The sequence below is a fragment of the Chanodichthys erythropterus genome, chromosome 8, assembly GCF_024489055.1.
Source record: "Chanodichthys erythropterus isolate Z2021 chromosome 8, ASM2448905v1, whole genome shotgun sequence".
Classification (NCBI taxonomy): Eukaryota; Metazoa; Chordata; class Actinopteri; order Cypriniformes; family Xenocyprididae; genus Chanodichthys; species Chanodichthys erythropterus.
Genome location: NC_090228.1, coordinates 28,425,174 through 28,452,556, shown reverse-complemented (window position 1 = coordinate 28,452,556; position 27,383 = coordinate 28,425,174). Strand labels below are relative to the sequence as shown.

The window sequence follows — 27,383 nt, the reverse complement described above, 5'->3', positions numbered from 1 at the left end:
CTGTGCTTTAACCAAGAGGTGATGTTTCAAGGGCTTACTTTATTCCTTTTAATCTTAGGATTAAAACGCTGTGACGAGCAGGGCGGGCGAGAGCCGTGAGGGAACGGCGCGAGGCCGGTGACGCGAGTGATAATGAGCGTCACCTCGAGTCTCTCACGGAGGAGCTCCGGAGCAAGGGACAGGCAGAGTCGTGGTCAGGATACAGGCAATGGTCAGGGCAGGCAGAGAGTCCTTTATAGTCCAGGTGATGAGCTTCAGCTGTATGTGGCAATGGGTGATTGGTGTGGAGTGTGTGCATGTGACTGGCAGGGAGGATTATGGGAATTGGAGTCCAGGAACTGACGGTGATCGTGACAAATCCCACGATTTTATTATTAATACAGGGGAATTAATTTACATTCACACTTATGTTACATTTTTATTTACGTTTACGTATATATAACACGTTTACATTTTTATTGCTGTTAATATGTAAGTATTTTTACGTTTTAGTCCTCTAAATACGTCAGTGTCAGTTTTAAATGTTTTTAATCATTTTAATGTTTTATTTCTTTTAAAATGTTTTGGGTATGTGACTTTTGTATTTTTGTATTGTAAATATTTCTTTTCAGTAATGGATTGTGTTTTCCCTTACAGGGATGCACGATTACCGTTTATTTTAGGTTGAATTATTGTTGAGATTGTGTGTTTTTTGGTTGGATGTTGGACCAGAGTTGGCCAAGGGAGAACTGAGGTCACACCAAAGACAGAAAAAGGGACTAAGTAGATCATAGTCATTTTACAGTGTTTTATTTTGCATTACCCACTGTTAATATTATTGTTTTGTTGTAGATTTCTTTCTGACCTGACGGTGGCTGCAGGGTTGCCTTCACCGGTGGATAGCAGTGGTCTGGTCACTTTATCTTTCTTTCCTTCTAGGTCTGCAGTGGGATTTGAGCTTGATTGCAGTGGGAACACGTTTGTCTGTATGCCATGCCTGTCTTCACAACCTAGGTAACCTGTGGCCATCTGTGGGTTTTGTTTATTTTTATTTGTTTTATTTTTATTTACTCTTTTTTTTTTCTTTGTGTATAATTGCATTGAAGGTCTGCTACATCCTTTTAACATGTTAATGTTTTTTCGCAATTATATTATTTTCTTTTGATGTTACATACATACCATTAGTAAGTACAGTAATGTGTCTGTTAGTTACCATATACGGACACTATAAGTAAGTGCCTGTTATTACCAACACATGTCTATAGGTACAAAGTACTTACTATGTATGTACCAGGAAAGTACATGTACTGTAAAATAAAGTGCTACCACATTATCTAATGTCTGTGTTTAACATTCACTTTGTTATGCAGCTGTAAATTGAATTAATTATTTATTAAACAAAATAAATGAAATGGAAGATCAGAAATGTCCACCCAGTTTGAAATACTGATGACTGTAATGTATGGCCACTGTGTTCATTATCTACACAACTAGTTCATAAACTATCAGAAAACATAAACATTGTGTATGAATTACTTTCTCACAGACGCATCATTTTACATATTTTTATTTTCAAATAAATGGCTTAAAATCGTTTTGTTTACTTTTTTAAAGTACGGAATTATTGATACTCCAGTAAATCGTCATTGTCACTCAATTATTAGTATGTTGTTTTGTTTTTTAGATTTTATGAAAGTACTGTTAAAACAAACGCCTAACAGTGTAGACAAAATAATAAGAGTGGTATAAAGAATGGATGGATGATTTCCTTCTTCTCACATACAAACAGTTACAAACAGTTGTTTGATCCGGATTTTGATAGGAAAGAATGTGCCAAACATCAACACTACTGACCCTCACAGCGGATTCATGCGTGAAGCGGAAGTACGGCCGTGGCGGGGTGAAAGGTAACACTTCCGGAAACACTCCAGCAGAAGCTAGCGGAAGATGCTAACAGTGTTTGTGTGGCCATCACTCCGATTATTGCAGGAATAAACCGCATCGATCGCCTCAGGACTGACGGATATGATCTCTGAATGCGAGTTCGGTGTGAGACGGGCAGAGATGCGCGCGGAGACGCGATGAAGTGACCCGGAAGCGGCGCGGCTTTTGTTCGGCGATCGTAAGCTAATAAACACTCGGAACATTAACGCTCCTGACGCGCTGAACCCGCCTGAACCCGTTCACCGAGTCCCGCAGAACCTGGAGGAAAGTCCCGTGAAATGACGAGCTGACGGAGCGGTTGAAGATCGTCTCGCCGATGTAAACATGATCTGATCCAGCCGCAGTTCCTCGAGTCGTCGCGGGTGTGATGGTCGTGGCGTAGCGGTGGTCAGATGTCGCAGTTCAGTGAGTTCGTGGCTCCGCCGGAGTGTCCGGTGTTCGAGCCCAGCTGGCAGGACTTCAGCGACCCGTTCGGCTTCATCCACAAGATCCGAGACATCGCGGAGAACACGGGCATCTGCAAGATCCGCCCGCCGCCGGTACACCATACCGACACTGAACACGCACTGTAAACACACACACACACACTGTATAAACACCACACTGTAAACACATACACACAACAAAACTATCCATTATACTGTTTACAAACACAAGTACACCATACCGACACTGAACACGCACTGTAAACACACACACACACACACTGTATAAACACACACACTGTAAACACACACACACACTGTAAACACACACACTGTAAACACACACACACTGTATAAACACCACACTGTAAACACATACACACAACAAAACTATCCATAATACTGTTTACAAACACAAGTACACCATACCGACACTGAACACGCACTGTAAACACACACACACACACACACTGTAAACACACACACACACTGTAAACACACACACGCACTGTAAACACACACACGCACTGTAAACACACACACACACACACACACACTGTATAAACACCACACTGTAAACACATACACACAACAAAACTATCCATAATACTGTTTACAAACACAAGTACACCATACCGACACTGAACACGCACTGTAAACACACACACACACACACTGTATAAACACACACACTGTAAACACACACACACACACACACTGTAAACGCACACACACACACACACACACACACTGTAAACGCACACACACACACACTGTAAACACACAAACACAATAAACACTTGGTTTCATTCTGGTACACCATACTAACACTGAACACAAACACAATAAACACACACACTGTATAAACACACACACTGTAAACGCACACACTGTAAACACACAAACACAATAAACACATGGTTTCATTCTGGTACACCATACTAACACTGAACACAAACACAATAAACACACGTGACACGAGCCGGAACAGCACAACTTACCCTGATTTCACTATAGTAAAAGCGTGGTTTCACTCTGGTGTGTTTTGGCGGATTGATTAGCGTTTGTTCACACAGTTTTACCACACGGATCATTCTTCTGTGTCCTCAGGAAAGATCTTGATCCTACTCCTAGCAGTAAACACTCTTCAGACGTGTGTATCTGAAGACGACACATGTAAAATGATGTGTCTGTGAGAAACTACACAGTGTGTGTGTGTTCGTGTGTTTCAGGGCTGGCAGCCTCCGTTCGCCTGTGATGTGCGCAGCTTCCGCTTCACTCCCCGAATCCAGCGGCTCAATGAGCTGGAGGTCAGTCTGATCACATGATCGAGTGTGTGTGTGTGTGTGTGTGTGTGTGTGTGTTCCTCACCGTGTCTCCTGCCTTCAGGCCCTGACCAGAGTCAAGCTCAACTTCCTGGACCAGATCTCCAAGTTCTGGGAGCTTCAGGGCTGCAAACTTCGCTTTCCTCACGTGGAGAGAAAACTGCTGGACCTGTACCTGCTCAGCAAGGTAAACTAAGTGTGTGTGTGTGTGTGTGTGTGTGTGTGTGTCACGCTGATGCAGTGAGTGTAGGTGTGGTTCTGCTGTCATAAGGACGAACAGAGGAGGAACAGACGTCTGACTCTGTGTGTTTCTAGCTTGTGTCTGCAGAAGGAGGTTTCGAGGTGGTCTGTAAGGAGAAGCGCTGGTCCAAGATCAGCAGCCGGATGGGTTTTCCGGCCGGGAGAGGCGTGGGATCTCTGCTGCGCTCTCACTTCGAGCGGATCCTGTATCCGTATGAGCTCTTCCAGTCCGGAGCGTCTCTAACGGTGAGTGCGACCCCCTTCGGCTGCTGCATCATGTGACAACGGTGTGCTTCGTGCCGCTCCTGACTCTGTGTGTGTGTGTAGGGCGTCGTTCACAGGCTTTACCCAGAAGCCCCTGACGCTGAGGACGTGGATGAAGGGATTGGAGGTGCAGAGGAAGAGGCCGCAGAGGAGGATGAAGAGAAGGAGCGACGGCCGGAGCGACGTTCCCCTCGACGGCTGAAGGACGAGGTGGGTGTGATGATCCACTGATCAATAGATAAACACCGGACTTCCTGTCAATACTGTCTTCTTACAGCAGATTATTTTAAAGTCACATGACATGAAATTCACCATGTCTATCACTGAGTGCGCTTCAGCCCCGCCCCTTAATAATGTAAATGGCCACAATTATGAAAAAAGCTTTTAGTAGTTTGACTGTTGCCCCTTCATTATTAAAGGGTTAGTTCACCCAAAAATGAAAACAATGTCATTAATTACTTAATGTTAATGTAAATAATGTCATTAATTACTCACCCTCATGTCGTTCCACACCCGTAAGACCTTCGTTCATCTTCAGAACACAAATTGAGATATTTTTGATGAAATCCGATGGCTCAGTGAGGCCTCCATAGGAAGCAATGACATTTCCTCTCTCAAGATCCATTAATGTACTAAAAACATATTTAAATCAGTTCATGTGAGTACAGTGGTTCAATATTAATATTATAAAGCCACGAGAATATTTTTGGTGCGCCAAAAAAACAAAATAACGACTTATTTAGTGATGGCCGATTTCAAAACACTGCTTCAGGAAGCATTGGAGCGTTATGAATCTTTTGTGTCAAATCAGCGGTTCGGAGCGCCAGAGTCACGTGATTTCAGCAGTTTGACACGCGATCTGAATCATGATTCGACACAAAAGATTCATAACGCTCCGAAGCTTCCTGAAGCAGTGTTTTGAAATCGGCCATCACTAAATAAGTCGTTATTTTGTTTTTTTGGCGCACCAAAAATATTCTCGTGGCTTTATAATATTAATATTGAACCACTGTACTCACATGAACTGATTTAAATATGTTTTAGTACATTAATGGATCTTGAGAGAGGAAATGTCATTGCTCAGGCCTCACTGAGCCATCGGATTTCATCAAAAATATCTCAATTTGTGTTCTGAAGATGAACGAAGGTCTTACGGGTGTGAAACGACATGAGGGAGAGTAATTAATGAGAGTTTTCATTTTTGGGTGAACTAACCCTTTAATCTCAGTGAAGAGTGTCATAGACTGTCATAGAAAACATACAGTGTTTTTTGCTGTGTTGATAGCCAATCACAGACACATCTGTTGAGCACGTGAACTCACTGTCCAATGAGAGGTGTTTAAGTTTGGCAGAATCCACTCAAAACGTGTCTGAGTTTTGCACACTTGTGAATCCTTTCAGTATAAAGATGTCGTCAATAAGAGATTTGTTGCACAGGCTCATTGATGATGATGATGATGAGTTTCACTAGAGTACAGCTGTATGATTGACAGCTTCACTGATTATAATGGCAGTGATCTTTTCTCACTGTCTCTATATAACATGTATTTTTCCTGCTGCTAAATACACATTGAAACGTTTCTAGATTGACAAACATTTAAATGATAACCATAACAAGGGATGGAAAACAATCTGATACTGTATGTCAGATGATCTGTGCTTTCAGTCGTGGAGCATAAATGTGATGTGAAGTGTTCACTTTTCAAATCAGTCACTCTGGCTCTTTACAATTAAATTTTAGATTTTTAAATACACGTTAGTTTTATTTATTACAGACTGTTTCTTTGCATTTGTGGAGGTATGGTCAGTACTGGGCTCACAGTTCACATGTTTAGGGTACTCTGTTCTCTGTGTGAGGATGACCGTGTTCGTCACCACCATCCACATCGCAAACGCAAACCAGGAAAAGGAGTGGAGGGTTAAATCATGTGTCATACTGTGCTTGTGTGACCTCTGACCCTTGTGTTGTGTTTCAGAGGGAAAACACCGAGCCCAAAGCCGTGCAGGTGTTCAGCAGCAGCCTGGACATCATGGCAGCGGGTGAGACTTTCATCGGCTCATTAACACACAGAGACATCAGTGCTGCTCATCAAGCTCGTTAAGACTGTGTGTGTGTGTGTGTGTGTGTGTGTCCAGATGATGACTGCTTCCTCAGGAAACAGAAGCACATGAAGGCTCAGGCGTTCGCCATTAAAATGCGTCCACGCAAGGAGGTGCTGGAGGTCAATTATGTGAGTATGAGTTATGATGCATTGAATCATTCAGCACAAACTGCGTCTGACCTGATCCCTGCTGTGCTTATAGTCCTGCGCTGGCGTCCGCCTTATTATACTGGAACTCAGTCATTACACAGCGACTGCATTTACAACACCATGGGTTCAGTTTCCAGGGAATGCATCAACATATTTTTTTTTACCTTGATTGCACTGTATGAAATGCATGAATGTGAATGCAATGAAGTTCATCCACAGCTCACCAGCTCAGCTCTTAAAAGGCATCTTCAGACCGCAGTGCTCCCCGTCCTGTTGTGGTTGTCTGAACTCTCTCTGATGATGCCGATGGGCTTGTTGACTCGGAGCGTGTGTGTGTTCCTCAGATCGACCTGTACATGTGCATGGCGTGTGGCCGGGGCGATGAGGAGGACCGCCTCCTGCTGTGTGATGGCTGTGACGACAGCTACCACACCTTCTGCCTGATCCCGCCCCTGCAGGACGTGCCCAAAGGAGACTGGCGCTGCCCCAAGTGTTTGGCAGAGGTACGGCAGCCGACACACACACGTCCTGTAATATCAAGTACAGTATGATACTGAGGATGATATGATGATCATACGCTGACCTCACACGCAGGAGTGCAGCAAGCCTCGGGAGGCGTTCGGCTTCGAGCAGGCCGTGCGCGAGTACACGCTCCAGAGCTTCGGCGAGATGGCCGACCACTTCAAGTCTGACTACTTCAACATGCCCGTTCACGTAAGAGTCAAATCTCAGTTCTTCTCAGAATTGAAAACCGGTCTTCAGGGTTCAGGGTTCTCTGACTCGTGTGACCTCACTGAGCGTGTGTGTGTGTGTCAGATGGTGCCGACGGAGCTGGTGGAGAAGGAGTTCTGGCGTCTGGTCAGCAGCATCGAGGAGGACGTGATCGTGGAGTACGGCGCTGACATCAGCTCCAAGGACGTGGGCAGCGGATTCCCAGTGCGGGACGGCAAGAGAAAACTCATTGGTGACGAGGATGTAAGACACACGTTCATCTTTGTGCCATTTTAATGTGTGATTCTCATAATTCTTTAACTTTATCTCAAGAAAAAGTAATTTATTTGAAATTGTGTTTATGCACAATACAATAATAATTTGATAGTTGTTCATGCTCAATATAATGTCCTTTGATTCTGGTTTCTGGAGTGAAATCTCTCTTTCTTCATCTCATGCGGATGAACATCACATGTGTCATATGCGCAGGAATATGCCAACTCGGGCTGGAACCTGAACAACATGCCGGTGCTGGAGCAGTCGGTGCTGACGCACATCAGCGGAGACATCAGCGGCATGAAAGTGCCCTGGCTGTACGTGGGCATGTGCTTCTCGTCCTTCTGCTGGCACATTGAGGACCACTGGAGCTACTCCATCAACTTCCTGCACTGGTGAGTCCTGAGCGCAGCAGCGCGTGAGCGTGCGAAACAGAGGTGTGTGAGTGACGCCCGTGTGTGTGTGTGTGTCTGTGTCTGTGCTCAGGGGCGAACCCAAGACCTGGTACGGTGTTCCAGCTCACGCCGCAGAGCAGCTGGAGACGGTCATGAAGAAAGTGGCTCCGGAGCTCTTCGACTCTCAGCCGGACCTCCTGCATCAGCTCGTCACCCTGATGAATCCCAACCTCCTCATGGAGCACGGCGTCCCGGTACTGATTCTGACAATATCTGTCAAAACCAGACGCTTTGAAGTAGGAGTTTAATGTGATCATTATTTCACTGACAGCTCTCATTATCACACAGGTGTACCGGACCAATCAGTGCGCGGGAGAGTTTGTCGTCACCTTCCCGAGAGCCTATCACAGTGGCTTCAACCAAGGCTACAACTTTGCTGAAGCGGTCAACTTCTGCACTGCAGACTGGGTACATCTGCGTCCTCTAGAGCCCTAAATACTGTCAATAAGCACATCATAAAGCCTTGCATGAACAGGCAGCGTGGCAGTCGCTGGCCGTACATGTATGTGATGATGACGTGTGTGTGTGTGTGTTTTGTTGTGCAGCTGCCCGTCGGGAGGCAGTGTGTGGCTCATTACCGGCGTCTGCAGCGCTACTGCGTGTTCTCCCACGAGGAGCTGGTGTGTAAGATGGCTGCAGATCCAGAGAGTCTGGACGTGGAGCTGGCGGCGGCCGTGGTTCGAGAGCTCAGCGACATGATCGAGGAGGAGAGCCGACTGAGAGCAGCCGTGCAGGAGATGGTGAGAGAAACCAGGGTTTGTTTCAGCTCTATTATGCTGCTGAACTCCTTCATTTATAGAGACTTGACTTAGGAAAAAATGCCACCAAAGTTATAGATATGGGGGGAAAAATATCAGGATGATGGAAAATGTGCATTGAATTGTTGCATAAAATCAATTTGACAAGAAGTCAAATGTAATGACTTACATTTAAGACACAATGTTGTCTGTTTTTGCTCACTTTTGCCACCTAAAATAGTTTTACACAGAGCAACTGCAGAAAATCTCTAAGCAGCACATAGTGGTGTTTTGTTATTGAATGAAGCAGCCGTTTTAAACTAATCGGTTGAGTGAGCGATTCAGTGACTCCTTTATTAAAACAATGACACGGTTATTGTCAGAGATGAGCTGAATGACGTCAATCTGTTAAACTCATTTGGGTAATTGCTGCTAATGATCGATATGTGTGGTAGAAGCAGAAAATGAAATGTTTAAAAACTCAGTAACTCAAATGTAATATAAAGTCAGTCAGCTGAGTGAACTGTGGTGATGGCACTCGAGTACTGTATTGAGTTGGCACTTCCAGTACTGTAGACAGACAGGTGAGGTTTGATAACATTTGACATTGAGCTCATCCCGTCCTGCAGGGGGTGCTGTCCTCGGAGCAGGAGGTGTTCGAGCTGGTGCCTGATGATGAGCGGCAGTGCTGGAAGTGTAAGACCACCTGCTTCCTGTCTGCACTCACCTGCATCTGCAGCCCGCAGCGTCTGGTGTGTCTGCATCACGCCGCCAAGCTCTGCAGCTGCCCCGCCAGCAACAAGTGCCTGCGGTAAGTGTCCGACGCACACGTCACCTTCATCAGTCGAGCAAACACCTCAGTCACAGAGTCTGATGCACTCATCGCTTTCATTAGACCCGTCAGTCAAATGAGAGGGGTGTGATGCCGATCAAACCGTTTCATCTGAAGCTCCATACAGTAAGACACTGACAGGCCTGGTTTTGTGTTGCAGGTTCAGGTATGATCAGGACGAGTTTCCTGTGATGCTGTACGGGGTGAAGTCACGTGCACAGTCTTATGACACCTGGGCAAAAAGGGTCACGGAGGCACTGGCAGCCGATAACAAGAGCAAGAAAGGTCAGACACAACACTGCTTTATTCGCTGCTTTAGTCTACCTGTTCAGGTTATAAACGGGTCACTGGTGCTTCAACAGATCTGATCGAGCTGAAGGTGCTGATGGAGGATGCAGAGGACAGGAAGTACCCAGAGAACAACCTCTTCCGCAGCCTCAGAGACACGGTGAAGGAGGCCGAGACCTGCTCGTCTGTGGCTCAACTGCTGCTCAGCCACAAGCAGAGGCACAAGTCAGTCTCCAGCGACATAATGCATGATATTTCACTGAGACACACCGGTCACAGCCCTGATGTTTGTGTGTGTTTGGTCTGTTAAGAAGGGAACGTCCCGAGAGTAGCGCTCAGAAAGCACGCAACAAACTGACAGTGGAGGAGCTGAAGGTGTTCGTGGAGCAGCTCTACCGCCTGCCCTGCGTCATCAGCCAGGCCCGACACGTCAAAGTGAGTCCACAGAGGAGTTGCTCACCGAACCATTGATCTTCAGTGTCCTCATCTGTTTTCTGTCTGGGCCGCAGGAGCTGCTGGAGAGCGTGGAGGATTTCCACGAGCGGGCGCAGGCGGCGCTGGCTGACGAGACTCCGGACTCCGGCAAGCTGCAGGCGCTGCTGGACCTGGGGTCGGGGCTGGACGTGGAGCTGCCGGAGCTGCCGCGGCTCAAGCAGGAGCTGCAGCAGGCGCGCTGGCTGGACGAGGTGCGTCTGACACTCACGGAGCCGCAGCGCGTCACGCTGGAGCTGATGAAGCGGCTGATCGACTCGGGCGTGGGTCTGGCGCCCCATCACGCGGTGGAGAAGGCCATGGCTGAACTGCAGGAGCTGCTGACGGTGTCCGAGCACTGGGAGGAGCGGGCGCGCGCGTGCCTGCAGGCCAGGTGACCTCCCAGCCCTACCGTTGTTATGGCTCTAATAATCAAACAAATGTGTACATCAGGGTTTCTGTGGGTTGTCAAAAGCTGTTATAAGGTCTTAAATCAGGGCAGAAAGTCATGACAGTAAATAGTTAGGATCAGAGTGACTCTTGTTGTAAAATGAATTAAAAAGTAATGGATATTGGATGGAAGTTGTTTTCAAACTCTGAAGTGTTGCTAGCTAATATGACTCATTGTGTTTCTCCCTTGACATTTTCACTTTTCAAATTTTCTTTATTTGGTCTTGAAAAGGTCTTGGAGTCTTAAATTAAGCCTGCAGAAACCCTGATAAATGACAGTATAGTAGACTTGGATTGTTTGCTCTCTTTGGGCTGGTCACACCAGATGCCTTTTCTTTTGATTTCGCATTCATTGACAATTGACGCTTGTAGTTGGTGGTTCGTGACTGTTGTCTCTTTGTTCCTCCGCAGGCCTCGCCACAGTCTGCTGACGCTAGAAAGCATCGTAATGGAGGCCAAGAATATCCCAGCATACCTGCCCAATGTTCTGGCCCTCAGAGACGCCCTGCACAAAGCCAAGGAGTGGACAGCCAAAGTGGAGGCCATTCAGGTGACTCTTTCCCAGTGAACTGGACATGTAGACGACTCTTTGAAATGATGTTTGAGCAGTGCATGCTGGTTTAAATGAGTACTATCGTCAATGTCACGTCAATATTGATTCAGCTTTAGTCGACCCGTGTCTCCATCTTCATGAACAGAACGGCAGTAACTACGCCTACCTGGAGCAGTTGGAGGGTCTGCTGGCGAGAGGTCGCTCCGTCCCGGTGAGACTGGAGGCCCTGCCGCAGGTGGAGTCACAGGTGGCGTCTGCCAGAGCCTGGAGGGAGAGAACCGCTCGCACCTTCCTGAAGAAGAACTCCACCTACACCTTACTGCAGGTGGTACATACACAACACACACACTAGTGCGGTGTTTAAGAGAAAATCATGTGTTAATGCTTTGGTTTGGTGCCCAACATTTAGACCAACATGGATCATGGATCCAGTACAAATATCTCTACAATTTTAAATCAAGATGCATTTACTTAAGCAAAATTACTTGAAGAAAAAAAAAAAAAAAAGAATGGAAAGAAAAAAGTGTGTAAAGTCAAAATGGTGTAAGCATGAAATAAGAACAAACATCTGTCAGAGAGGTCAGTAAATTAATCTAATTTTCCCTTTGAATGAAGTTATTTTTTCTGACCCCTCTGACAGATATTTGTTCTTGATTTCACATAAACTCACACTCAAGTCATTTTGCTTCTCAAGTGAGCGTATCTTGATCTAAGCTGTGTAGAAAGGTGGTCACCTCTGCGCAGCTGAGTGAACCTGTGACGTTCATCTTTACTCATCTGTGGTCGAACTCTTTCAGGTGCTCAGTCCACGTGTGGACATCGGTGTGTACGGCACCAGCAAGAGCAAACGCAAGCGTGTCAAAGAGCTGCTGGAGAAGGAGCGCGGCCTGGACTTGGACAGTCTGAGCGACCTGGAGGACAGTGCGGAGGAAGTGCGTGACCCTGCCACCGTTGTGGCCGCCTTTAAAGCCAGAGAGCAGCAGGAGGTGGAGGCCATCCACTCGCTCCGCGCCGCCAACCTGGCCAAGATGGCCCTGGTGGAGCGCATAGAGGAGGTGAAGTTCTGCCTGTGCCGTAAGACAGCCAGCGGCTTCATGCTACAGTGCGAGCTGTGCAAGGACTGGTTCCACGGCGCCTGCGTTCCCTTGCCCAAAGCCGGCTCGCAGAAGAAGCTGGTAGCCGGCTGGCAGGGTGCGAGCAAGGAGTCCAAGTTCCTCTGCCCGCTGTGCCAGCGCTCCAGACGGCCCCGGCTGGAGACCATCCTGTCACTGCTGGTGTCGCTGCAGAAGCTGCCGGTGCGGCTGCCGGAGGGCGAGGCGCTGCAGTGCCTGACGGAGAGAGCCATGGGCTGGCAGGACCGAGCTCGGCAAGCCCTGGCCACCGACGAGCTCTCCTCAGCCCTGGCCAAGCTGTCGGTGCTCAGCCAGCGCATGGTAGAGCTCGCCGCCCGAGAGAAGACCGAGAAGATCATCAACGCAGAGCTGCAGAAGGCAGCCGCCAACCCGGACCTGCAGGCACGTGCCCTCAGATCATCACTTCTGATTATGAGTGTGCCGTGACTAACTCGTGTTTCACTTACAGGGCCACATCCAGACGTTTCAGCAGGCCGGGTTCAGCAGGGCTACGTCACCACGGCCCTCGATGGACTATGATGATGAAGAGACCGACTCGGACGAGGACATCAGAGAGACGTACGGCTATGACGTCAAGGTATGTGATGAATCCTTCAGTTTTAGTGATGAGGTCAAACCTCTTACACTCAGTATTAGTTCAGTGTGTGCTCCAGACATAAATGATTCCCATAAATGCGTGTCTTGTTGAGGACTTTCACCTGCTGGATGATATAACAGACTCTTACTGAGATGGATGCACTTGAGCCAGAATAGCATAGAGAGTTATTTTTGACTTGAGCCAGTAAGTAAAACACCTAGCAACTACCCAGAATACCCTAGCAGCTATTCAGCAGTGCCTCCCAGAGTCTGAGGGTTTTCCTGTAGTGTTGCTGTCAGGAACTTTCTCCTCTTGATGTGGTGCAGTTTCTCTGCTGCTCATCTCTGTGTTTCTCTTCTCAGGATTCGGGAGAGGTGAAGCCGTACTTGTTCTGTGATGAGGAGATTCCTGTGAAGTCGGAGGAGGTGGTCAGTCACATGTGGCCGACGACACCGTCTTTCTGTGCTGAGCACGCGTACTCCTCCGCCTCGAAGTCCGTCCCTCAGAGTAAGACGCCAGTGCACATTGACTGACACATGTTTAGTCTTGAGACGCAGGAGAAGGTGTCCAGTAATGTAGCAGTGCCTGATAGGCTGATCTTGTTCCCCTTCTCAGATCCGGCCGCCCCACGAAAGCAGCCCAGGAAGACGCCGCTGGTGCCGCGCAGTCTGGAGCCTCCGGTGCTGGAGCTCTCGCCGGCGGCCAAGGTGCAGCTGGAGGAGCTGATGATGGAGGGCGACCTGCTGGAGGTGTCCCTGGATGAGACGCAGCACATCTGGAGGATCCTGCAGGCCACTCACCCTCCCTCAGAGGACAAGTTCCTGCAGGTCATGGAGGTGAGAGCCTCGTCCTCCTCTTCCCAGTGTTTCCTTAGACACAACTCGGTGTACTCCTCAAACATTCACTTGTCTCAGATTGACCTCTTTTACCCATTGTGCTCCCACAGCCTGAGGACTCGCTTTTGGACAAACCCGTCAAGCTGAAGGTGAAGGACGTGGAGAAGAAGAGGAAGAGGAAGCTGGAGCGAGCGGAGCAACAGCTGATGCTGGCCGCCAGCGGCGTAGAGGGCCGGCCCAAGTCCAAAGACATGAAACGGGTTCTGGAGCTCAAGCCCAAGAAGAAGAAGCTCAAACTGAACCCGGACAAGTCCCGCGAGCTGAAGCAGCTGGCCAAGCGGCTCGCCAAAGAGGAGAAGGAGCGCAAGAGGAAGGAGAAGGCGGCTGCCAAGGCCGAGTTCACCAAGGAGGGGCTGGAGAAGAAGACCAGGAAGATTCTGGACATTCCCTCCAAGTACGACTGGTCCGGAGCAGAGGACTCCAACGATGAGAACGCCGTCTGCGCGGCCAAGAACTGCCAGCGACCCTGCAAGGACAAGGTGAGTGATGCTTCAAACCTGATTGAGATCATTCTTCACCATTCACACGCTCACTCACAAGCTGATTTTCAGTTGTAAGGCTCATTTCCATAATTGTGAGGAAGTGGGGAATCACCATGTTTCTTTGGTAATAATGCAATAACAGCCACAGCCGAGAGAACTAAACTAGAAATCAAATCAGGGCGAAACGTCACCCTTGACCACACTGGTCACAACAGCAGGTTCAGACGATATTCTGCATTTAAAGGCTTTCATTAAACGCAGGTAAGGATGTGATTTTAAAAGGGTGCATCAGAAGATTCAGTGAATGATGACTTATTTCTGTCTGTTTCTCACACAGAGCATCATATGAGCTTCAGGTGTAAAACTTTATTTTCATAGTCTACTTTAGACATTACTCTGTTACTTTGCTGCTGCATGTCAACTAGCAGTGATTAGAGTATTACTAGACAGTCAAAAGTCTGCTTTATGCAGTCAAAAGACACTTTATTGTGATTCTCCCCAACAGACATTCTGCTGACTAGTAACTTTCCAAGAACATGTCCACTTATTCTACTAACACTAATAGTCTTCTAATACTCCAGTGAGAGTTAGTAGAATGTCTGAAGTGGACTCGCTTCAGCTGCTGTCACATTTCCACTGGTTTTTCAGTGTATTTTACTCTCTTCTCTTGGTTCAGGTGGATTGGGTCCAGTGTGACGGCGGCTGTGACGAGTGGTTTCATCAGGTGTGTGTGGGCGTGTCGTGTGAGATGGCCGAGAACGAAGACTACATCTGCTCGGCCTGCTCGCGCAAAGCCGCAGTCGCAGCGACCGTAGTGATGTCATCAGCGGTGTGCAGCGGCCCGTCCGTCCCGCCGCTGCCCCAAACCGACCCTCAGGAGAGCAGTTAACCACAAACACACTCCCATTAAACAGTGCACAGGAGAACACTGAGGAGAGGAGTGTGAAATACATCAGTTCCTGTCTCTGTTAGATTTAGCTCATTGTTTTTGTAGTCCTGAAGGCACAAACTGATGTATAAATGCTGTTGCATCTACAGAATAAACATGGATTGGGGAATTCTGGGCTCTTCAGCTCCTAAACCAGCTAACTAACCCTTCTGCTGCGTCACCACGAGATCACGGAGCAATGGACTTCCTGTTCGGACCGAGTTTTCATATTGAGGACGGGACATATAATGGTTGTATTTAATCTATTTATTCTGTAAATGGATTTTAAGCAGTTTGTGATGGTAAGGTAGATGGTCGTTTCTCAGCTTTTGTCAAATAAATAATGATGATGATACATGTCAAGTCTGTGTCTCATGTTGAATGTGTCTAATAAAGCATGCTTTTCTGTGTAATAGTTCAGAAGACATAATTATATAATTTGAGTCTTCTCGAGTCCTATGACAGAACATGTAAACAATAACAGCATGTAACGTATAAATCTGAGACATGCATACGGTTCATCTATGGCAGAGATGCCCATGATGAACTCTGATTTGACCCTCCATGCAATAAAGGGAAAAATATAGCCTATAAAAACATGCCATTGACGTGTGACAGTATGTGCTATTACTGTTTGAGGCACTTTCCAGAATATCACATTTAAACTTCCCCTAAAGAAAGAGTGACTGGGCATTACAAATATAAAATGTTGGCTATACAATAATTGTATTGGTTTATTTGTCTTAGGATACTGTCAACACCATAAACATGTCACAGAATGTCATGTTTAATTTAGCCTATTTTTCTCTGTCACTCAAAGTCCAAAGTACAGATAAACTAAATCTGTTGGCTTGCTAGCTATACTGCAAAATGAAATCTTTTTTAACATTCACGCAAGAACATCAGTCGCTGACTGACGACGGTGTCCGTACCGAACGGCTCTCCTTCAAAATCCGATCACAAAGGCTGAATGTTCTCTGAAAGTGCACTCGTGGCGGGATGCACAGAACATATCTTTCCAGGTTGTTGAGGGCAGGGAACTGGGAACTGTGGACGCCACACCACTGCAGAAAGTTCTGTACACTTCAAGTGCAAGCGCGGAAGCACTGTTGTCAAAGGATGTCTGGAGCGGCCGGGCTATCATCACCCTCTCCTGTTCAAAGTACACCAGAGTTACCGGCCGCTACCGTCTTTCATTCACCGCAAGAAATCTGATCAGGTCCTGCAGGAGAGCCGCGGGAATGCAGAACTCTATTGAGGGGACCTTTTTTTGTTAGCTAGGAGCTTGATGCTTATTGTAGCTCTAATGCACTTGTTACCCAGTTGTGATTATATTTTATGATGTATTCGGTCAAAGTAATTCTCTTGATATCTTGTAAGCATTACAGAGGGTTTGTGTTTCTGCCGTAGTACCAAACTTTAACTTAATTTACTGTTGTTTGTTGTACAGCAGAGAAGATTAAAGCCAAATGGGAAAACCTAAATGATACACACAAGGAAAAATGCATTCTTGGTCAGCACAACCTAACATCCAGGCGTGAATCAAAGGTGATCAATCGTTTCCAGTTCGGTGTGAAAGCTTCGCTCAAACACTCCAAACAATGGCTGATTGTCTGGCTCAGTCTACTGCATGCATCAGATGAGACGTATGTGTTTTTTGATAGCAGGCTGTGATTTTCCCCAAAGGCGTTCTCTCGTATGTCTTGAAAATCTGGTTTCCCCGGAGATGAGTTTCAGAGCTTTTTCTTGAGAAGCCAGTTCAGATGAGGAACAAGAAGCCTACAAATGTCCTAGTTGTAATGATAGGCATTCTATTGAGTAACCACAAGGTGGCAGTATAACCTTTCCTGGTGTGTGATGCTGTTGTAGTGGAGAGACGAACAAGTAGACTGTTGTTGGACACACCATGTTGTGGATGTGCATAAAATAAAAAACATAGCTTGCAGCTCACAGAAGCCAGCAGCACAAATGTTCATGCGTGACTTCTTGAATAACAGAAGGCCGAACATTACATGGTACCAGGAACAGGGTCAGGAAAAGAACTGATGCAAGATGGACGCAGTAAAACCACCAACTCCGCTGAAAATGACGGGGAATGTGGACGCGAACTGGCGAACCTTCAAGCAACAATTTCAGCTCTACATTGCCGCGGTTGGAGTTGATCGTCGGGCGGAAGAAAGAAAAATAGCCCTTTTGCTAACCATTGCAGGAGCAGAGGCTATTGAAGTATTCAACACCTCTGTATATAATGAACCCGACGATAAAGACAAGTTTGACGAGGTCCTAAAGAAGTTTGATGAACACTGTCTTTCAAAGAAAAATGAAACTTACGAGAGATATGTATTTCGTTCTCGTCTCCAACAGCCTGGTGAGTCATTTGATAATTATCTCACCGATCTCAAAATAAAAGCTCAGTCTTGCAACTTTGGTGATCTAAAAAACTCAATGATAAGGGACCAGATTGTTTTTGGGACAAATGAAAAGAAGCTAAGAGAAAAGCTGTTGAGGGAAGCGGATCTCACACTTGCAAGTGCAATAAAAATATGTCAAGCTAATGAGCTGGCAAAGCAACATGCTCTTACTTTTCAAGCGGCGCCATATGACCAAGAAAGCGAGTCCGTGAATGTAGTGAAAATGAAAGGAAAATCACAGTTCAAGTTCAATCAAAAAGACAAAAAGAGAGACGATGATCAAAAACAGTTTGACTGTAAGAAGTGTGGTGAAACGCACAGACCGAGACAATGCACTGCATTTGGAAAAACGTGCAAAGTGTAAAAAGCAAAATCACTATGCGAAAATGTGTCATACCAGAAAAAAGATACACATAGTGCAGGATGACCCAGATGACTGATGATTTGAGCGAGACATTTTTCATCAAAATGGTGTCGTGTGAGAAAAGCTACGTACAGCCCCAAAATGCAAGTGACACAGAGCATGCTGTACGTGCATTAAAAGATGATAAGTGGACTGCACCTCTGTTAGTCAATGGGACACTAGTAACCTTCAAAATTGACACCAGAGCCAAAGCTAACTTGATCAATGAAAATGATCTGAAAGCTCTTGAAGAGAAACCAAAATGAGTTGCAGACAAGGCAATGTCATTAAAAGCATACAACAATCAGCCAATAAAAACTATGGGTAGTTGTAGGCTCAAATTGACTGCAAAAGGCAGACAACACCCCTTGATGTTTACAATAGTGCCAAGTGGACACGAGTCGATCCTTGGAGACAAAGCATCTGAAGATCTTGGACTAGTCAAGAGGATATACCAGATCAACAGTGACAGCATAAAAATAGACAATCAAAACAAAAGACTGTCACAAAGCGAAGGTAGTACAAGTATTGTGAACAAATATGCGACTGTCTTTAAAGGGCATGGTACACTACCTTACACTTACAAAATACAGCTCAAGGAAGACGCTAAACCTGTAGTGCATGCCCCAAGGAGAGTGCCAACACCTCTTAAAGCAGGACATAAAAAAGAAACTGAACAGAATGACACAGATGGGAGTCATCGAGCGAGTGGAAGAGCCCACAGACTGGGTAAATTCCATCACGTGTTAAAAAAAGAAACTCCCCTGAGTTACGTGTCTGCCTAGATCCTAAATATTTGAATGAAAATATTAAAAGAGAACATTATCAAATCCCAAAGAGAGAAGAAATTCTGAGTGACATGGCCGGTGCAAAGTACTTCAGCAAATTAGACGCCTCGCATGGATTTTGGCAGCTGAAACTGGACCCAGAAAGCAGCAGGTACACCACCTTTAACACACCATTTGGGCGTTACTGTTTTCTGAGGCTTCCATTTGGCATAAAATCAGCGCCAGAGATCTTTCACAGAGCTATGGAGTCAATCATAGAGGGTCTGGAAGGAACACGTGTGTACATTGATGACATAGTTGTCTGGGGAAACACAAAACAACAACATGAGGAGAGACTTGAGAAGCTGTTACAGAGAGTGAAAAAGTACGGACTAAAACTAAAAAGAGAGAAATGTCTTGTTGGAGTGACAGAAATGACTTTCTTAGGAGACAAGCTCACAGCAAAAGGCGTGCTTCCCGACAAAACAAAAGTGCAAGCCATACTGAATATGCCGGCTCCAACTGATAAAAAAGGAGTTTTGCGAGCAATGGGGATGGTTAACTTTCTGGGTAAGTTCATTCCCAATCTCTCCTCAAAAACTAAAAGCCTCAGAGAACTGCTGCATCACAACAGTGCATTCGAGTGGACCTCAAAACATGAAAAAGAATGGAAAGAACTAAAGAGAACTGTGACTGCTGAACCAGTTTTAACCTACTTTGATCCAACCAAAGTCTCCACTGATGCATCCAAAGACGGACTAGGAGCCGTATTGCTACAAATGACTGGAGAAAAATGGCAACCTGTAGCATATGCATCAAGATCAATGACTGAGAAACGCTATGCTCAGATTGAGTAGACGCTGGGCCTAGTGTTTGGGTGTGGGAAATTTCACTCTTATGTTTATGGACTGCCCACATTCACAGCAGAAACTGATCATAAAGAAAAGAATCTCAATGACATGTCGCCCAGAATCCAACGCATGATGATGACATTGCAGCGCTATGACTTTGACCTAATATACACGCCAGGTAAATACATGGTGCTTGCTGACACACTTTCTAGAGCAACAGAACTCAACAGTGGCACAGCTGAGAACACCGCAGCAGAAGATATTGAAACACACATCAACATGGTCACTGCCTCACTGCCTGCATCAGACACCATACTGCAGCAGATTGTTAAAGAGACAGCAAAAGACTCCATGTTACACAAGGTGTCTCACTGTGTAAACAACGGCTGGTCGAAAGGAGTTTGCCCACAGTTCTTCCCGGTGCGAGCAGAGCTGTGTATGTCAAAAGGACTCCTGCTGAGAAAGAACATGATTGTTATCCCACAGACCATGCGCAAGGACATGCTTCACCGTCTTCATGAAGGACACCTGGGAATGGAAAAATGTAAGAGAAGAGCACGTGAAGCCATCTACTGGCCAGGTATCAACAAGGACATAGAGGAAATGATTGAGAAATGTGACATCTGCCTCAGACACCACTACAAACAAGTCAAGGAGCATTGGCTGGTGGCCGACCTTCCCACTGCCCCTTGGCAATAGGTGGGCACAGATTTATTTCATCTGTGTGGCAAGGACTATCTTCTTGTTATAGACTATTACTCAAACTACCCTGAGATTGCACAACTCTCCAGCACCACCGCACAGTCTGTTATAGTGCACATGAAGGGGTTCTTTGCCAGACACAGAATCCCACAATGTGTTGTGAGTGACAACGGTCTGCAGTATAACTGTGGAGAGTTTAAAGAGTTTGCAAAGCACTACAGATTCAAGCATGTTACCTCAAGCCCATTGTACCCACAAGCCAATGGTCAGGCTGAAAAGGGAGTACAAATTGTTAAGAGACTACTGAAGAAAGCCAAGGACGTTAAGACTGATCCTCACCTTGCTTTACTAAGCTAAAGAGCTGCACCTCTGGAGTGTGGAGCGTCCCCTGCTGAGCTGCTTATGTGTCGCAAGCTCCGCACCACACTACCGCAATTGCAACCAGGACGAGACGATAACAACTGGATTAACAACAAAAAGAGACTCAAAATCAGACAAAAAATGGCCTATGACAGAGCTAAAAAAAAGTCTGGAACCTCTTTGTGAAAAGGACACTGTGAGAATCGAGGGACCTAATTGCTGGGACAGAAAAGCGACCGTGCTCAGTGAAGTCGGACCTAGATCTTACGTTGCGGAAACAGAGGATGGACATAAAGTGAGGAGAAACAGGAGGAGTCTGTTAAAGACTCATGAGGACAATGACAAACACGGTGAAACTGAATCTGAAAAACAAAATGATACACCAAATGCACACCAAGCTGAGCCTAATACCACAGCCTCTCAAATGACTGAACCAATCAGAAGGTCTACTAGACCTAGAAAACCACCTGAGAGACTTATTGAAAAAGTATAATGTTTTACATTGTTGCTTAGAGTAAAGTGCCTTGTTATTGTTATTGTTATTTCTTTATGAGGTACTTGTATTGTGCAACAAAGTTAAGTTAAAAAAAAAAAAAAGAGCTGTTTCATTAACCTTTGTTTTATAACTTTGGAAAGGGGATGTAATGATGGGCATTCTATTGAGTAACCACAAGGTGGCAGTATAACCTTTCCTGGTGTGTGATGCTGTTGTAGTGGAGAGACGAACAAGTAGACTGTTGTTGGACACACCATGTTGTGGATGTGCATAAAATAAAAAACATAGCTTGCAGCTCACAGAAGCCAGCAGCACAAATGTTCATGCGTGACTTCTTGAATAACTGAAGACCGAACATTAAGCTAGTTTTTCACGGTAAGTAAATACTGCTTCATAAAATACTGTCCTATGGAGATTCAAAGTTCTCACTGATTCCAGACCTTCAGCATCAGACACTGAAACATTGTGAATCACAATAGTTTGTGCTCATTAATGAAACTCAAAGGCCATTTAATCTTTACAAGTAATTATAGCTGTTTAACACAAATCAGATGACTTTCTGTGTCTTCTTGTCCTACAGACGTGAATCAGTAGGACGATGGCGTCTGTTTCAGAGCAGCTTCTGGATGATCTAGAGACAGATAAACAAGAGGTTTAAATGGCACTTATAGAAACATTACTGTGTTAAAAGGGCTGATCTGGAGAAGGCAGATCTCCTGACACAGTGGACCTGATGATGAGGCGTTTTGGACCAGAAGAAGCTGTGAAGATCACGGTGGTCCTCCTGAGGAAGATGAACCAGAACCATCTGGCTGAACAGTTGGAGAAGAAACACAAGCAAGGTAACAGGTTAATGGGGGGTTCGCTTCTTTCCAGCCATTGTTGCCTGGAATTCAGTGATTGTTGGAAAAATTGGAAATGTTTTTAAAAACATGACAACCTTTTAAATCTCAAAATTGTGAGAAATAACATGGCAATTGTAAGAGGGGAAATGTGAGCAAAACTGAAGGAGAGAAGAGATTGACATCAACACTGGGTCACTTCTAACACCACTAACATGAGTCTATTGCAGCCCATGTTTACTGCTGAAATCACCAATTTAAATACTGTCGATTCTGTTGATACCAAGAGCTGAATGAATACCTGATAACAATGTGTTTTGAAGAATTTAAGTGTTTTTTAGTGTGATATCAGTATTTAAAACCAAACATAAAAGTTTTCATAATAAACAGTAGAATTATAATATAGGCTAATCAAATGATTATGACACGTTTATTGATCAGTCAGTGTCTCGTTGAGAAAGAATATGGATGGATGTCTGAGATTAAAACTCAAATCTATTCAATCACAATTCTTCCCTTTAATTTCCATGTTATTTCTCACAGTTTACAGATTTTAAGGGTTGTGTCACAGATGGTTACATTCCCTCTCTAATCAGATCTGTGATCAGTTCATGTCTACAGAAGCCAAATCCAATATGGTGATGTGTCAGTAATAATATCGAACCCTCAGTAGTGGTTGCGTCAGGATTTGGGCTCTGTAAACAGCAGAGACATTTCTCTAAATATCTTCTGTGTTGGAGGATTTCTGCGCAGAGAAGCTCAAAAAGATCTCAGAGATTCATCTGCTCTCAGAAATGATCCTCCATCATCTCATGTAGATCCTCATATTAGAAATATGTTTGTAATGGATGCAGGGATGATTTTCTCTTGATTATAATCACACTCTTCGTGTCTCTTGATTTCCACAGGAACTGATCCCAGGACCAGGAAGAACTCCATACAATGTAAGTCACTGAGAAAAAGCAGCGGTGCAAAAAAGCAATGTTCTTCCTATAGAAGGTGAAACTTTGACACAAAACACTGATAAATAATGACAGACTCCATGAAATACAATGATAGGCTTTGCCAGTTATCTAAAACAGCTTTTCAACCACACACACACACACACACACACACACACACACACACACAGTTGCTTTTCTTAAAACAATAAGAACGTTATTTCTCTCTTACAAATGTTCAAATTATGACAGAAGCAATGAGATAAAAGTTTAGTTCACATATAAACACTGATGTCTACGGTACTGATCAAAATAGAGTAAATCACCTTTTAAAAGTTACTTGTCACTTTAAAAAAAAAAGATTGTATCTATCGCATCGTTACGCCACCAGGTGGTGACACGTGAAAAATGTATTTGTCATTGAATCGTTCATTTAAGAGATTCATTCAAAAACACTGATTCCTCCAGTAACGAAACAAGTGAAGTCTTTATGAGCGAGTCATTGAATCAACTGATTTTTAAAAATAATTCATTCAAATTAATGAAACATTTAAAAAAACTGACATATTTACATAAGTGGATTTTACACAATTAAATTAGGACAGAATGTGCAGTAATTGTGTGGTTTTAATGAAGTTCATTTAGGCCCCATCCACACGGAGATGCGTTTTTGTGAAAATGCACAAATTTTGTATCGGATAGGCATTTATCGTCCACACGAATCCGGTGTTTTCAAAATGTGAAACTGCTATTTTTTTAATCCGGGTCCCAGAGTGGATAAATCCCTTTTCGTGTGGACAGCCTATCCGTATATTTTCTGAAACGATGATCATCATCCCATGTGTCGACCCACACGCTAACACCACAAAACAGCACCAACAACAACGGCAATAGCAGGCTCTAGATGCTTGTGCTCGTGCTGCAGAAGCTACTGAGTCAAAATACAGCTTTACTATAGTTTGTATACAGCACCCATGTTCTGACACAAACACAGAGAGAGCATCCTACATTATTATTAGTTTAAAATTATATTACTAAGCTGCCCTATTTCTTTAGAACAGAACTCTGCAGCAGGTCTATCATCTCAAGTCACACACTTCAGTTAGCCTATCACCCCTGTGCAGGTCATATGAGAGAGAGCATACTCACATTCACTGAGCTTATAATGCCGCACTTTATTGTCAGTAAAGGTAAGGGCGTTGTTAAAAAGATGGCATAAGTGGAAAAATTTATTTATTTATTTATTTTTCATAAAACGGCAATTTAAATATGTTATTTCTTTAGGTTATATAAAAAAGACAAAATATAAGGGCTGAATAAGCTGATCTAGCATGTTAAATGGTGGCATCCTAGTTAAATAAGGCATTGCTTGCCTTTATTTTTCAAGCTATGATTTATTGTGTGAGTACAAATAATAGTTACAGTAATAGTTATATCTACACAGATTCGAATGGTGTTACTCTTATGACCATAAATGTCTGAGTATTTTAAGTTGTTTACGCTTTTATAAGAAAATGCAAGTGAACGTGCCGGCGCCATATCAGTTTTAGTAGCTAGCCGACTATAACTTGACATCGCAGCCTGTTTATTGTCAAAATAAAACACAGTCAACCAAATACAGAAAAAGTTCCACTGCTCATTTTAAATAGTCTGTGTACAATCAGGGCTGGGTTTCCCGATAACGTTGTCTCTTGGTGCGCTACGAACTGAAGATATAGGCGCATTCCCCAAAGTATCCCTTAGGAGGATGCTTAAGGTATATCTTTTTAAGTGATGTTACCAGGTGCTGTCCATGGCGGCAGTGCTGAATTGGCTGATATCGAGGGGTCCGTGTACCTTCGGATAATTTTTTTCGTTTTTGTCTTCCAAACGGAAAAACGAAGAAAACATTCATCACATATTCGACCCTCCTCATGAGAATTAATAAACAAATCTCGAGTCATTTTTTCATATTTTTATTTTTGTTTTAATCACACTTTGTTCTGATCTGCCAAATGGAAAAACAATAAAACCAAAATGGATAAACGGCTTCAATATTCGATCTCTACATGGGCGGGGATAAAACGCCCCTTTCCGCTGATTGGTCAACCAAAGATCAAGCCGCACTATCAGTTCTTGGCTCCAGAATCAGCTCCGCGAAACAGGGGTGTGTTTCCCAAAAGCATCGTTAGCCAACTAACATTGCAAGTTCCGTCGTCACTTATATTGTTCAACAATTTGGTGTTTCCCGAAACCATTGTTCAAACAAACATTCGCAAACTTGTGTGGTTGAACGACAGCTCTCGCGCTGTGGTTAGAAGTGTAGTTTCTTGTTTTTATGACATGTGGACTTAATAAATCATTATCTTGGGCAAAATAAGCAAGCTGACATTAAGTATAATGTATATCTTTTATTTCGAATATATACAAATGTCATTTATATATTTTAGTTGGTCAAGAGATTTAAAGCACCGTTTCTGAAGAGTGCGCAGGTGTGTACGTGCTCTAGTACGCCAGAACAAGCATTTGATTTAATCTGGAAATAAAGCAAAATAACTGAGGAAAATGAAAATTAGTCCTCTAATGCCATGTCTGTAATTTATAGCAGAAATTCTAGCATTAATTCGATCTCAAACGGATTCATTTAAAGAAGTTATTTCTCACCACCTGTGTGACTAGCGTGTTTGAATGACAGGTTTGCTACAATACGGTTTTGGGAAACAGTCATGACTAGCTAGTTGATTTGTTCAACGATGCATCGTACTATGATAGTTCAGCAACGAGTTACATCGTTGTTCGGGAAACGCACCCCAGTAGACATCCGATACATTTGTACGGATTATTACAGAGTTTACTGCAACTACATTTAATCTCGTTCTCATCAAATGTGTATTTCAGTAATTAATAAAAGGTTTTTATTTTGCAGGACTAGCACGACTATTGTTACTATTTGTTTTCTTTTATTTTGGGTGAATTACCCCAATTTTCCTTTGGATGTTGTGTATTTATATTATTGTATATTTTTGACTGATGCTGTTTTCTTTTTCTTTTAGTTTTTCATCTTATTTCCGTGGCAGCTGCAGGGTCTCCTTCAAGGGTGTGACTGGCAGTGGGCATTCTTCCGTGGTTCCTGGTGATTTATTTATCCTTTTGAGTGCCGTGGCTTTTGTGCTGTATTTGGAGTGTGCATTGCAAGTAGTGGCTATATATTTTTCTACACACGTATGGTTGTGCCCTGCTGGAGCCCTGCGGTTTGTCATAAATTTGTTTTGTTTTTTTGTTCTTTTTCCTTGCTGAATGATGTGTACCAGTGTATTAAACATTTAATTGTTTTTATACAAAATTTGGTATTTATTAATGTGAATAAAAGCTTGTACAAGCAATACATTTTCACTACAGTCTGTGCAACAAAACCATCCCAAAAGTAGTGTAATCACAGCACAAGTGTAAAAATATCCCAATCCCAGACGTGGCAACAATGAGCCGAGCGTTGTAACATGGGTAGCGGCTGTGTGACAGACAGAGACAGTTGATGTTTGTGTTGCATTTTAAAGTTTTATGACTTTCTATTGGGTTTTGACATGCTTCACGACAGGATACTGGACCAAAATATGTATGGTTAAACTATGTAATGTTAGTTTTATATCGTTAGCAACTAGTTAACCTTGTTTGTTTTTTATGTTAAATGAAATGTTAACTTGGAAAATATATACATTCATATTTATAAATTTACTCTGTATTTAAGTCTAAATTTAAAGTACAGTACTTTAGGGTTTATTCAACTGCACTCCATCTCAGAGACAGATATTGTATTTATGAAAAACTGACGTTTTGGACATCATGGATATTACAGTTTGATTTAGATATTGGTGAACACAGGGCATATCTGACATTTATGTGAATTCACACCTGAACTCCTGTAGTCACCAGCGCACAATGTACTGTGGGATAGTGTAGACCGCGAAGTGTCTTGAGATGGACGCTTCCATAGACATATAATAAACATTATACTATATGTCTATGGGCACTTCATTCCACTGGGAAACGGAGAGGGTGCACTTGAAGTCGCTATTGAATTACGTCAGTCCTCCTCGTGCCGCGGTGAATCGCACTTCAAAGGCTGCTTTTCCCCCACTTTTCTCAAGAACAGAATACAGTGCATTAAAATGTGTCGATATAAATATTATTTAAATGTCACTTTGTCAATGAAACAGCGTAATTTCTGTACAGCTTATTTTATGTAAGTTAAAAATAAAATGCATAAGTTGCATACATATATTTGCAATGCAATTTATTTATTTTTTTATACATATGTTCACGTTTAAATAAAACTGATTCATTGTTTATTTCTTTTATGCAACTTATAATTTTACATGAAAAATTATACATACACAACATATAATAATTTTTTAA

General features: G+C 44.0%; 1 protein-coding gene and 1 long non-coding RNA gene across 2 annotated transcripts; both read left to right on the top strand.

Moving 5' to 3' along the window:
* Positions 1–1,545: 1,545 nt before the first annotated feature.
* kdm5a (lysine demethylase 5A) lies at positions 1,546–15,880 on the top strand. The gene is made up of 27 exons (XM_067392475.1): positions 1,546–2,462; positions 3,581–3,658; positions 3,738–3,860; positions 3,989–4,159; positions 4,241–4,387; positions 6,154–6,217; positions 6,314–6,408; positions 6,774–6,932; positions 7,024–7,143; positions 7,246–7,404; positions 7,630–7,811; positions 7,903–8,065; positions 8,160–8,279; positions 8,417–8,611; positions 9,238–9,419; positions 9,601–9,725; positions 9,803–9,953; positions 10,040–10,163; positions 10,238–10,593; positions 11,061–11,199; positions 11,348–11,527; positions 12,000–12,716; positions 12,784–12,912; positions 13,275–13,419; positions 13,528–13,748; positions 13,859–14,287; positions 14,967–15,880. The coding sequence occupies exons 1-27, from the start codon at positions 2,316–2,318 to the stop codon at positions 15,177–15,179; spliced, it is 5,034 nt and encodes a 1,677-aa protein (XP_067248576.1). The 5' UTR covers positions 1,546–2,315; the 3' UTR covers positions 15,180–15,880.
* Positions 15,881–17,126: 1,246 nt separating this feature from the next.
* LOC137024670 (uncharacterized) lies at positions 17,127–27,121 on the top strand. Its single transcript, XR_010895730.1, has 4 exons — positions 17,127–21,583; positions 21,789–22,050; positions 22,959–22,994; positions 26,024–27,121. It is a non-coding gene; the product is annotated as an uncharacterized lncRNA (long non-coding RNA).
* The last annotated feature ends 262 nt before the right edge of the window (positions 27,122–27,383 follow it).

Coding starts and splice junctions, on each gene's coding strand:
- kdm5a (XM_067392475.1), top strand. CDS start 2,316: ATGTCGCAGTTCAGTGAGTTCGTGGCTCCGCCGGAGTGTCCGGTGTTC. Junction 3,659..3,737: donor AGCGGCTCAATGAGCTGGAG/GTCAGTCTGATC, acceptor TCCTGCCTTCAG/GCCCTGACCAGAGTCAAGCT. Junction 10,164..10,237: donor GCCAGGCCCGACACGTCAAA/GTGAGTCCACAG, acceptor TCTGGGCCGCAG/GAGCTGCTGGAGAGCGTGGA.